This window comes from Scyliorhinus canicula, chromosome 12 (genome assembly GCF_902713615.1).
Source record: "Scyliorhinus canicula chromosome 12, sScyCan1.1, whole genome shotgun sequence".
Lineage (NCBI taxonomy): Eukaryota > Metazoa > Chordata > Chondrichthyes > Carcharhiniformes > Scyliorhinidae > Scyliorhinus > Scyliorhinus canicula.
In genome coordinates this window covers 66,812,826-66,825,535 of record NC_052157.1, presented here as the reverse complement: position 1 = coordinate 66,825,535, position 12,710 = coordinate 66,812,826, and the positions used below count along the sequence as shown (strand labels likewise).

The 12,710-nt window shown below is 47.4% G+C and overlaps 1 protein-coding gene across 5 annotated transcripts in view; it reads right to left on the bottom strand.

Annotated features, from left to right (window-relative positions):
- The window catches only part of LOC119974535 (urokinase plasminogen activator surface receptor-like), a 111,604-nt gene that overhangs the window by 66,823 nt on the left and 32,071 nt on the right, over positions 1-12,710 (bottom strand). For 4 of the 5 annotated variants that reach the window (XM_038813509.1, XM_038813508.1, XM_038813506.1 and 1 more), the window contains exons 4-7: positions 12,484-12,627; positions 7,310-7,477; positions 6,472-6,531; positions 5,554-5,649 (exon numbers count right to left, since the gene is read on the bottom strand). In XM_038813509.1, coding sequence (XP_038669437.1) covers positions 5,554-5,649; positions 6,472-6,531; positions 7,310-7,477; positions 12,484-12,627 — 468 coding nt within the window. The remainder of the gene's footprint in view (positions 1-5,553; positions 5,650-6,471; positions 6,532-7,309; positions 7,478-12,483; positions 12,628-12,710) is intronic. The other variant, XM_038813510.1, reaches the window with a different exon arrangement.

Genomic DNA, 12,710 nt, shown 5'->3' with positions numbered 1-12,710 from the left:
GTAGCGGACGTAACTCCCAAGACAATACAAAACTGCTTATTAGTGCCTGTATAACTGGCCATGAACAATTTCAACATGGTTTACTCGACATCAGCTAAGTCTTTGAATTCTTCATCCTCAGTACCTGGATAATGGTTCTGCCGCTACCTCAAGGCAGAGGCCAGGAGCGATGTTTTCTTCGTCCTCCATGTCATAGACTTTGCATACATCCCATGTCTACAAAACTATGTTCCTCCTGTAGACATCCAACTTTCCCAAATCTTCTTTGGCTCTTTTAGACCATCTTGAGCCAGTCCCAAACATTATTCCTTGCTGGCTCCGTACTTACTCTCCTTTCAGCCCACTGTTTTCCTCTCCGTATTTAACCACTTCCAGTGTGGACGCGCCACCGAAAATGGGCGTGACTTGACTGGAAGTATTTCGGTACAAGGCATGGGGTTTGCACGGATTTATTTATAACCCGCCAGCGTTTAAAACCTACTTAAGGGTAGGTAAGTCGAAGTGGCGTAGAAGACGAGGCCTAATCTTCTGGGAGGAGGGGTGGACCTATCTTATACACCTCAAAATTGGGAATATAATTGATCCGTAAACAAAGCACAATCACGTCTAGGTTTATATCAGCCTTTACAAAGTAAGACTCAATACAAAATAATTTCAAATAGTCGACATAGGCTTAAAAGAAAGACTAAAGCAGAAATAAAACGCAAAGTTGCGCTGGTAACCCTCAGGTCCAGAGTGGTGTTTGTCTCCTTTCATTTAATACTTTTAATTCCAAGAAACCTCTTCCATTGTGTGGGGACTTTGGTCTGAATCTCAGAGAGTATGATTGTCACCCTCAGGGATGGTGACATCTGTGAGGAAGAATGAGTGAGGGAGTGTGGCGTAGTGGACTAGCAATCCAGAGGCCCGATTAATGCTCTGGGGAAATCTTGGTTCAAATCCTACCAAAGTAGATTGTGAAATGTGAATCCAATAAATATCTGGAATTAAAAGTTGTATTGATTGTTCATCTATACACTATCCAGGTGGAAATCTGGCATCCTTAACTGGTCTGACCTACATGTGAATGCAGATCCACAGCAAATGTGACTCTTAAATGCCCTCTCAGTTTAGGAATGGGCGATAAATATTGGTCCAGCCCCTCAAGCCCACATCCCATGAATGAACAAAAAAAAATACAAATGGTTTGATAAGTTGTCAAGGGGCAAGAATGTGGGAATGCACTGGTGATGACACTTGAGGCAATGTATTTCATTGGCTGTCAAACACTTTGGGATATCCTGAGGTCACAAGAGAGTCCACATGAATGCATTTTGCCTATTTTATTTAACACAGCGTACAAATAGTTTAAACAGCTTAAACTCCAACAACACTCAAGAAGCTTGGCACCATCCAGGACAAAGCATGCAACTGGATTGGCATACCATCCACCATCTTCAACATTCCCTCCTTCCACAATAGCGCTCAGTGGCAGCAGAGTGTTCCATCTGTAGCATGCACTGCAACAATTCATTTTGTTGAGTTCCTTCAATAGCACGTTCCAAACCCACAATCTTTACCAGCTAGAAGGACGAGGGCAGTAGATAACTGGAAAGAGATTGGGTCGACTGTGCCTGTATTAATTGGAGTTTAGAAGAATGAGCAGAGATCTAATTTAAACATATAAAATACTGGCAAGGCTGAACAGACTGGATGCAGGGATGTTGTTTTCCTCTGGCTGTAGGGGGGGTGGGGGGGGGGGGGGTATCTAACATAGGAACACAGGGATTAGGAGTAGGCAATTCAGGCCTTTGAGCCTGCTCCGCCATTCAATCAGATCATGGTTGATCTCTTCCTGGTCTCAAATCGACTGCCCTACCTGTTCCTCGTATCCCTTTAACCCATTTTTAAAAAATCAGAAATATATCTATCTTGTTGAAAAATTTAGTCTCAGGATACGGGGTAGGCACTTAGAACTGAGATGAGGAGACAGGGTGATTCATCTGTGGAATTCTCTACTAAGGAATACTAAGGAAATTCGGCATGTCCACATTAACCCTCACCAACCTTTACAGATGCACCATAGAAAGCATCTATCGGGCTGCATCACAGCCTGGTATGGCAACTGCTCGGCCCAGGACCGCAAGGAACTTCAGAGAGTCGTGAATACCGCCCAGTCCATCACACGAACCTGCCTCCCATCCATTGATTCCATCTACACCTCCCGCTGCCTGGGGAAAGCAGGAAGCATAATCAAGGATCCCTCCCACCCGGCTTACTCACTTTTCCAACTTCGTCCATCGGGTAGGAGATTCAGAAGTCTGAGAACACGCATGAACAGACTCAAAAACAGCTTCTTCCCCACTGTCACCAGACTCCTAAATGACCCTCTTATGGACTGACCTCATTAACACTACACCCATGTATGCTTCATCCGATGCCAATGCTTATGTAGTTACATTGTATATATTGTGTTGCCCTATTATGTATTCTCATGTATTTTCTTGAATTCTGTTTAATTCCCTTTTCTTCCCATGTACTGAATGATCTGTTGAGCTGCTTGCAGAAAAATACTTTTCACTGTACCTCGGTACACGTGACAATAAACAAATCCAGTCCAATCCAATCCACAGAAGGCTGTGCAGAGCAAATCACTGAATATATTCAAGAATGAATTAGATATTTAGACTCTACAGGTATCAAGGGGCATGGGGTGAGTGCTGGAGTATGGTGTTGAGGTAGAGGATCAGCCATGATCATGTTGAATGGCAGAATAGGCTCGAAGGGCTGAATGGCCTACTCCTGTTCCTATTTTTTATGTTTCTATTAACACCGTTATCTGCAAGTTCCCCTCCAAGTCACTCACCATCTGACTTGGAAATATATCGGCCATTCCTTCACTGTCACTGGGTGAAAATCCTGGAACTCCCTGCCTAACATCACTGTGGGTATACCTACTGCGTATGGGCTGCAGCAGTTCAAGAGGATGGCACACCACCACCTTCTAAAGGGCAATTCAGGATGAGCAACAAATGCTGGCCTAGCCAGCTACGCCTACCAACCTATGAATGAATAAAAAGAAACAAGTGAACAAATTGCAGATTAGCGAACACCAAGCCATAAACGGCATTAGCTTAAGGTGATGAGCGACCAATTAATAACCCAATAGGAAATCCTCACAACCAGAATTGCTGACTTTAACATGCAAAGCTCCTCCTTGCACCAGCCAGTGACCAGGTGCTGTCTCATATTGTCGTGAAGAGGCAGAAAAATAGATAGTCCCTTGGAAGTCATATCCTTCTCGAGTGATACCAAATACCAAGCAATTAGAGCGAGACTGCTGCGCAGTCACCACCAAGGGCAGCAGAAGGGTCAACAGGTATTCCAGAAATCCAGGATCATGCTTTGAACACATCACAAAGGTCTGGACTCTATATTTGGAGGAAGCCAAGACAGGGATTCAGATACAGGAATGGCAACATCTTGTACTCCTATTCCGCCTTCAACGCAAGACTACTCTCTAAAGTGCTTCACAGGACCAGTATAATGCAAACTTTGACCCTATGCCACAGACTGGTACAGATGACCAAAAGCTTGGTCAAAGAGGTTGGTTTAAAGGAGCTTTTTAAAGGAGCAAGAGAGAGAGAGACAGAGAGAGACATAGAGAGAGAGGTAGAGAGATTTAAGGAGGGGATTCCAGAGCTTGGGTTCCCCATGCAGCTGAAGTACCACCACTAATGGCGGAACAATGGGAATTGAGAGGCTGGAATTGGAGGACAAAGATCTCAAAGGGGTATCGGGGATTGAGGAGGTTACATAGATAGGGAGGACTGTAGGGGCTGGAGGAGGTTATAGAGCTAAGGAGGGTTGTAGAGGCTGGAGGAGGTTCCAGAGATAGGGTGTGTTGTAGGAGCTGGAGGATGTTACAGAGATAGGGAAGTTTGTCGGGGCTGGAGGAAGTTACAGAGATAGGAAGGTTGTTGGGGCTGGAGGAGGTTACAGAGATAGGAAGGTTGTTGGGGCTGGAGGAGGTTACAGAGATATGAAGGTTGTTGGGGCTGGAGGAGGTTACAGAGATAGGGAGGTTGTAGGGGCTGGAGGAGGTTACAGAGCTGGGCAGTGTTGTAGAGCTGGAGGATGTGTTATGGGCCAAGGTTTAGAGAACCCCAAAGTGTATCATGGAGTTCACCTGATCCACAACTTTTAATAGATTGTGGTATGGGGAGCACATGGCCCACTCTACATGTGTGGTACTGCAGAAATTGAGAAGCATTTTTAAAGCAAAACAATGTTTATTCTATGAACTCAAGTTAATCTTTTTAAAACATTCAGTGAACATCTTAGCAAGCATCAATTCAAATACAACCCCCAAAGAATACAACACTAAGTAATCCTTAATAACTTCCCAAACAACACCCAGAAGATAAAATAAACACCTTTTAACAGAAGCACATCAGGTTTACATTCACTGCTGAAATCATTTATAATTCTGAATTTACCAAATGATCAAGAGATACTCTTTTCATGGCAGAGAGAACAGCAGTACACCTGCCTTGTCTGGCTTTAGCTCCAACACTGAAAACAAAACTAAAACACACCCTGCAGCAAACAGCCTAAAACGAAAGTAAAAAGCTGACAGACAGCCCAGCTCCACCCACACTCTAACATCACTGATAAACAAACATTTCTTAAAGGTACATTTCTTAAACACCCATTTATGAACACCCAGTTCTTAAAGGTATTCTCTTTTTTTTTATATAATTTTTTATTGGAATTTTTTACAGAAAATATAAAACATAACGACAAACAATGAAATGCAACAAAATAACCCATAATAACTGTGACACCCCCAGACCGTATCGGCGCATGTATCACATCCCCCCCCCCCCCCCCCCCCCCCCCAACCCTAATGAACAACAAAAGAACTTAAAAAATATTAAAATTAAATAAACAAACATAGTCATTGTCGGCCCCCCCCCCCTTTTCCCTCCCCTTTTCCCTCCCCGGGTTGCTGCTGCTGCTGTCCCCGTACCCTATCGTTGAGCCAGAAAGTCGAGAAAAGGCTGCCACCGCCTAAAGAACCCTTGTACCGACCCTCTCAGGGCGAATTTGACCTTCTCTAGCTTAATGAAACCCGCCATGTCATTGATCCAGGTCTCCACGCTTGGGGGCCTCGCATCCTTCCATTGTAGCAAGATCCTTCGCCGGGCTACTAGGGACGCAAAGGCCAGCACACCGGCCTCTTTCGCCTCCTGCACTCCCGGCTCCACCCCAACCCCAAAAATCGCGAGTCCCCATCCTGGTTTGACCCTGGATCTTAAAGGTATTCTCACATGACAGATGTTACAGAGATAGGGTGGATTGAGGAGGGTACAGAGATAATTATTCTGGTCCGACTGCACCATGTGTATTGAGTCAATTGATATAGTCCTGAAGAGATTTGGGGATACTAATTGGATATTTGTTTATAATAGGGCCAGTCTAAACACGATAGGGAGAAAGGACGCCTTTCATGTTTTGTAATTTTATGAATTAAGCAAAAGTATTTTTTTTTCACAAGGACATCGCACTGACCTCTTTTATTCTTGTGGCAAAGGTAACATACCCCCACTGTTATCAGAAAACCACCTATGACTCCAACCACCGATCCAACGATACACCCTACGTTTCCTACAGAAGGAATTGGAAATGCAAGTTAATAAATAACAACATTGTTGAGCTGGGCTGTCTGTTCCACAATATTGAGCAAGTGTCAGGGGCCAGTAAATACTGGGAATTGTTGCCTCGGCAACCCAGACACAAGCCCTTTAAACTATAACAAAGGAACAGGAGGAGACCATTCAGCCTCTCGAGCCTGTTACACAGGAACAGGAGGAGCCCATTCAGCCCCCAGAAACTGTTACACAGGAACAGGAGGTGCCCACTCAGCCTCTTGAACCTGGTACACAGGAACAGGAGGAGGTCACGCAGCCTCTTGAACCTGGTACACAGGAACAGGAGGAGCCCATTCAGCCCCCAGAAACTGTTACACAGCAACAGGAGGTGCCCATTCAGCCTCTCGAGCCTGTTACACAGGAACAGGAGCCCATTCAGCCCCTGGAAACTTGTTACATAGGAACAGGAGGAGCCCATTCAGCCTCTCGAGCCTGTTACACAGGAACAGGAGCCCATTCAGCCCCTGGAAACTGTTACACAGGAACAGGAGGTAACCATTCAGCCTCTCGAGCCTGTTACACAGGAACAGGAGCCCATTCAGCCCCATGAAACTTGTTCCACAGGAAAAGGAGGAGCCATTCAGTCTTTTAGCCTGTAACACAGGAACAGGAGGAGCCTATTCAGCCCCTCAAGCCCGTTACACAAGAACAAGAGGAGTCCATTCAACCTCCTCTGACGTGTTACACAGGAACAAGGTGAGACCTGTCACAGGTGCACAGATCCCGGTTCATGTATACATATCTATGTCTTAGAATAAAAGTTGATGTGAATTCATACCCTTGCTGTCAGCTGGCCCTTTGCTGCTGATTTCTGGTGTCACTGTGCTCTTTGTTATGGCTAATGATCGACCAATCAGGGAAAGAGAAGAGAAATGAAGAGATTATTTAACCAACTATCTCAGGGTATTCCAAACACACTTTTGATTGGGTATACTATGTACCCAATCTCAGGCTCAGGCCTGAATGTGGAGGCCGGTCAGGATTAAAGAATCGTATAGTAGAGGATAAGGCCATTGTTCCCATTATGCCCTTTACTAGCTCTTTGAACGATCTCTCCAACTTGTCCCCGCTCCTCCTCCTGCTCTTTCCCCCCATCGTTCCTGCAAATTTTTGCCCCTTCCAGTATTTTTCTAATTCCCCCCTTTTCAGAGTTCTGATTAAAACTGCTTCCATCGCTCTTTCAGGCAGTATCTTCCAGATTAGATCACAACAACTCGCTGTGTAGAAAGAAATTCTCCTCATCTCCCCCAACTCCTCCGGTTCTCTTCAATCTATGTCCCCTCTGGTTGCCCATCCTCCTGCTAACTGTAAAGAAACGCTGTGCTGTGTTTGATTTAAAATATGTTAAAAGATGTTTCTGCTTTCTATATTTGGATCTGTCAGTGCCACGTCACTCGATATCTCTCTCTCTCGTTCTGGCACTCATTCTGTTTTTCCTTTCATTTCTCCTTTCCTTTCTCTATCCCTCTTTTGTTTTCCCCTGTTACAATATCCCACACTCCTTCCTCTCCCTTCCTATCTCTTTCAAGTTATGGTGTTGATCAATTGCCCTCCGCTCAGGGCCTGTGCCCCCATTCCCCTTGCCAACCCCCACCCCGCCCCACCCCACAGGTTACCTGGCTCCGGTGTGGAGGTGCCTCTCTCAAGGTCACCATTGCAGAAGTCCCCCGTGCAACACGTGGGAAGCTCGTTAAACAGGATGCTGAATTCAATCATGCTGTTGACTGCCTGGCAGATTTGCTCAGAGACACAGCCCTTGCCGAAAAAATTCGTCGAGCCAGGCACTAGAAACAGACAGAATAGAGGTTGGATACTGAGGGGATTATGCATAGGCCTCTGCTGTTTATAAAGGGTGGGCTCATTGAGATTTCAAAACCATGGGCAGCAAATTGGGACAGCGGAGTGGCAGTGTTTCACCCGTCTTTAAGCTGTTTGGGACACACTTGCTGCTTCAGCTGAACAACAAGATAACAACAACTTATATCTTTGTCGCACCTGGAATATAATGAAACACCTCAAGGTGCTTCATTGTGCAACACCAGACCACATTAGGAGAATGTTAGCTGGAATTCCCCAGGCACTTTCTGGCGGTGGGATTCCCTGGTCCCACGGGCAGCGCAACCACACCTGCAGGTTTTCCGACATTGTGGGGTGGCATCAATGAGAATTCCCATTGCGAGGTGGCAAGAACAGAGGACTGGGGGGGGGGGGGGGAGGGGGGGATAGCAAAACTGGGACCGCACCTGGACCAATTCAGAAACCATTAAGGGGCTAGCATCGGCGTCATCTGGAACACAATCGATTCCAATGAGAAATGGTGCGGGATTCGCTGGGTTCAGAATTGACACCCGGAGGCTGACAAGCTGCAGCCACATATACACACTGCACTCCACACACACACACACACCATCCTAGCCAACAAGATAGCAGCAAGACAAGCAGCCCCGAGGTTTACAGATGCGGAACTGGAGACCTTGCATGAAGCCGTGGAGGAGAGGCAGGCGGCCCTGCAGCCCAGGATGGGAAGGAGGCTGCCAGCCGCTGCCGTTCACCGGGCTTGGGCGCAGCTGGCAGAGGGCTTCAGCGCCATGGGTAACACCCCGAGGACCGGCCAGTCTCGCCAAAAGAAACTGCACAACGTCCTCAGGGTGTGGTCAGGGGAAGGCTGCAACCGGCGAGACGCGAGAAGACTGCAATGGGACTGTGGGATGTGCAGCCTCTCACTGCAGCAGAACAGAGAGCACTGGACGTGGTTGGAGGGCCCGAAGAAAGAACAGTCACCCAGGGACTAGCTGCCGTCCAGACGGATTTCGGGCTTCTGGAACGGACGGTTCCATCGATTGTGGAGATGCCGTCGCAGAGCCAAGGACTAATTGAGTTTCAACGAGCATCCAGCGCCTGCAGGCGCAGGTTTTAGAGTCCAATCGCATGCAGGAGCAGGAGGTGGTGCTACCCATGCATGCCACCCAGGCCAACACCGCACGTGTGGCATACGTGGTGATGGATTTGGGGGAAAAGATTCCGGCCATGATTCACAAGTTCAATGCCTGGGGCAAGCTGTGCAGGCCGTGCCCGAGACCCAGAACAGGGCTGCCCTATCAAAGGCAGCCATATAGCAGAGCCACCTGTACATTGCAGCTGCGCTCCAAAGTGTGGTCCAATTATAGCAGGTCATGGCTGAGAGTGTCGGCAGCATTGCCCTGGCACTGGCCTGCATGGCACAGAGCCAGGGGGAGGTAACCCGGTCCCAGAAAGGGATGGCGCAGTCACTGGCTCATGTGGCACAGACCAAGAAGGTGGTGACAAAGTCGCATAATGATGTGATACAGTCCCAAACAGAATCTGCCTGGGACTGTAAGCAGCATGATCCTGGTCGAGACGAGAGCGGCCTCCAGGACTGGCAGCGCCAGGTGGCGGATGGTCTCCGGGGTTAGCTCTGCTCGCAATCCCGTCCCATGGTGGGGGCCTCTGGCCCTGGCGCCCGTCCCTGCTTCCAGAGACACCAGCAGCTAACATTGTACATGCTCAACACTCCACGGCCCACCCTTCAGTGATCCCTGTAGAGGCTACTGTGGGCATTGCCCTTGGATGGGTCGAGTAATGCCCCGCTGACGACTGACGGCCGGTTGGGAGGGGGGGGGCTGGTATGGCGGGGGGAGGGTGGATGCGAAGGGTGGTGGGATGGAGGGTGGGGTGGGCAGGGTGGCGGGGTGGGGGGCACCCATACAGCCAAAACTATGGGCCACGATGGGTGGTCAGTGAGGTGCGCAGCAAGATAGCTGTCTTGCAGGCCACATTGATTATGGTCCATGCCTGGACACGCCAGTCCAATGAGGGGTCACCCTCACCCCACTGTCCATCTTCTGGTTACCCCCTGTTTACACCCGGCCCTGGCAGACCCCCCCACCCAGCCAGCCCGGCCAGTGTCAGAACCGGCACCCCACGGTCACACACCTGCATGTCCTACCTCCTCTCTATCCCTCATCAGCCATGGTGCCTATTTGCCAATTTTTAAAAGCACAAATGAACCAAGCCGTCGGGAATTCCCCAAAGGATGCGGATGATCGCGGAGGCCCTGGAAAATACCGGGTCAGGCCCGCTACTGATATGCGAATGGTATTTACTGTAGGTGCGTAGTAGAACGCATTGATGCCACTGTCGAGGCATCGGAGAAATGTGATTTAGCGTGAACCCAGTGCCTGTCATGATTTCGCTGTCAAGACCGATTATCTGCCCAAGCGCCTTTCCAGATTTTACCGATGGGGAATCCCGCCCAACGTGTTGCTTGACCAGGATCCAGTGTGGTTCAGTGAGCATAGTGGTGAGAGGGGAAAGGAACTTGGTAAAGTGTTAAAACATAAGAACATAAGAATTAGGAACAAGAGGAGGATATCTGGCCCCTCGAGCCTACTGATCGTTTTGTGGACTCCATTCCACTTAGCAGCCTGATCACCATAAACCTTAATTCCTTTACTGTTCAAAATTCTATCTATATTTGCCTTAAAAACGTTAAATGAAGGAGACTCAACTGCTTCACTGGATAGAGAATTCCACAGATTCACAACCTTTGGGTGAAGAAATTCCTCCTCAACTCGGTCCTAAATCTCCCCCCTTATTTTAGACTACGTGCTTCTATCTTATCTATTACCTTCACTATTTTATATGTTTCTGTAAGATTCCCCCCTCATTCTTCTAAATTCCAATGACCATAGACCCAGTCTACTCAGTCACTCCTCATAAGCCAATGCTCTCAACTCTGGAATCAACCGAGTGAATTTCCTCTTCACCCCCTCCAGTGTCAGTACAACTTTTCTCAAGTGAGGAGACCAAAACTGTACAACGTACTCCAGGTGTGGCCTCACCAGCACCTTATACGACTGGAACATAACCTCCCTGTTTTTAAACTCCATCCCTCTAGCAACAAAATACACATTTCCATTTGCCTTCTTAGTTACCTGCAAACCAACTTTTTGTGATTCATGCACAAGGGCACCCAGGTCCCTCTGCACAGCAGCATGCTGCAATTTTTTACCATTTAAATAATAGTCCATTTTGCCGTCTTTCCTACCAAAATGGATGATCCCACATTTACCAACTTGTACTCCACTTGCCAGGCCCTTTCCCACACATTTAAATTATCTGCATCCCTCTGCAGACTTTCAGTGTCCTCTGCACACTTTGTTCTACGACTCATATTAGAGTCATCTGTGAACTTTGACACATTACACTTGGTCCCCAACTCCTAATCATCTATGTAACTTGTGAACAATTGCGGTCCTAACACTGGTCCCTGAGGCACACCACTAGCTCTAATCAACAAAAGAAAAACACCCATTTATCCATATTCTTTGCTTTCTGTTAGTTAATCAATCCTCTATCCATGCTAATACATTAGCCGTAATGCTGTGCACCTTTATCTTGCACAGTAAGAAGTCTTACAACACCAGGTTAAGGTCCAACAGGTTTGTTTCAAACACTAGCTTTCAGAGCACTGCTACTTCCTCAGGTGAATTCCACAGATTCACCTGAGAAAGGAGCAGTGCTCCGAAAGCTAATGTTTGAAACAAACCTGTTGGACTTTAACCTGGTGTAAGACTTCTTACTGTGCTCCCCCCAGTCCAACGCCGGCATCTCCACATCATGGCCTTTATCTTGCAGCAGCCTTTTGTGAGGCAGCTTGTTGAATGCATGTCCTTGTGCATGAATCGCAAAAAGTTGGTTTGCAGGTGCAGCAGGTAATTAAGAAGGCAATTTGTCCTTCATTGCTTGAGGGATGGAGTTTAAAAACAGGGAGGTTATGTTACAGTCATATAAGGCGGAGTACTGTGTACAGTTTTGGTCTCCTTACTTGAGAAAAGTCATACTGGCACTGGCTTTCTGGAAATCCAGATACACAACATTCCCTGTTGTCCACCATGTTCATAATCATTCCAGTAAATTAGTTAAACATGACCTTCTTTTCATGATCCCATGCTGCGTCTGCCCAATGGGACAATTTCTATCTGGATGTCACGCCTTTTCTTCCTTGATTGATTCAAGCATTTCCCCCACTACAGAGGTTAAGCCAACCAGCCTATAGTTACCCACCTTTTGTCTACCAGCTTTTTTTAAACAGTGGCGGCACATTTGCTGTTTTCCAATCTGCTGGAACCACCCGAGAGTCCAGCGAATTTTGGAAATTTACCACAAGGGCATTTGCCATTTTCCTCGCCTTTTTAAATTCTGGGATGCATTCCACCGGGGCCAGGAGACTTGTCTACCTTTAGCCCCATCAGCTTGCCCAACACTGCCATCTTAGTGATAATGATCTCCTGCCATCACCTTCTTGCCATCAATTATTGGCATGTTATTTGTGTCTTCCGCTGTGCAGACCAACACAAAATACCTGTTCAATGCTTCGGCCATTTCCTCGTTTCCCATTATTAAATCCCGGACAGCAGATTTTGAAGTAGATCCAGGAGCATACCGGAATTGTTAGATCCATGGTAACAAAGGCATGGGTGAGGGTTACAGCCAGTTGATAAGCTGAACACAAAAGTGCCGTTGAGAGGGGCAGAACTCCAATTCAGTTCATCCAAAGGTGACTTTGGGATCTTTTACATTCAGCAGAGAGAGCAACCCACAGGTGAAGGCCTCCTCTGAAAGGTGGCACCACTGACAGAGCAGCACACCCTCTATGTGGATATCATAGAGTCAGGGGTGAGACCCGTCAGAAACAAAATGTGAAAGGGGATGAGGAGGAAGGAAATTTATTGAAAGCCTCACGCCGCTGGCAGAGGATTATACATACAAAGATCCGTGATGCCTGAGACATTCATGCAGTGATTCTGTGCCCCAACGCACTTCACCATCTGTTCAGAGACCCTGCAGGAATCGGACGAGTTGCTGAAACACCCTCGACATTGCAGTCCATTCGCCGTGTCATTCAGAGGTGCTGAAATACAAATAAAAACTGTTATGACCAGAGGAGATGGTAATCAGCCAGTAAACCAAATCCCAGAGGGAATCTTGGCTTGA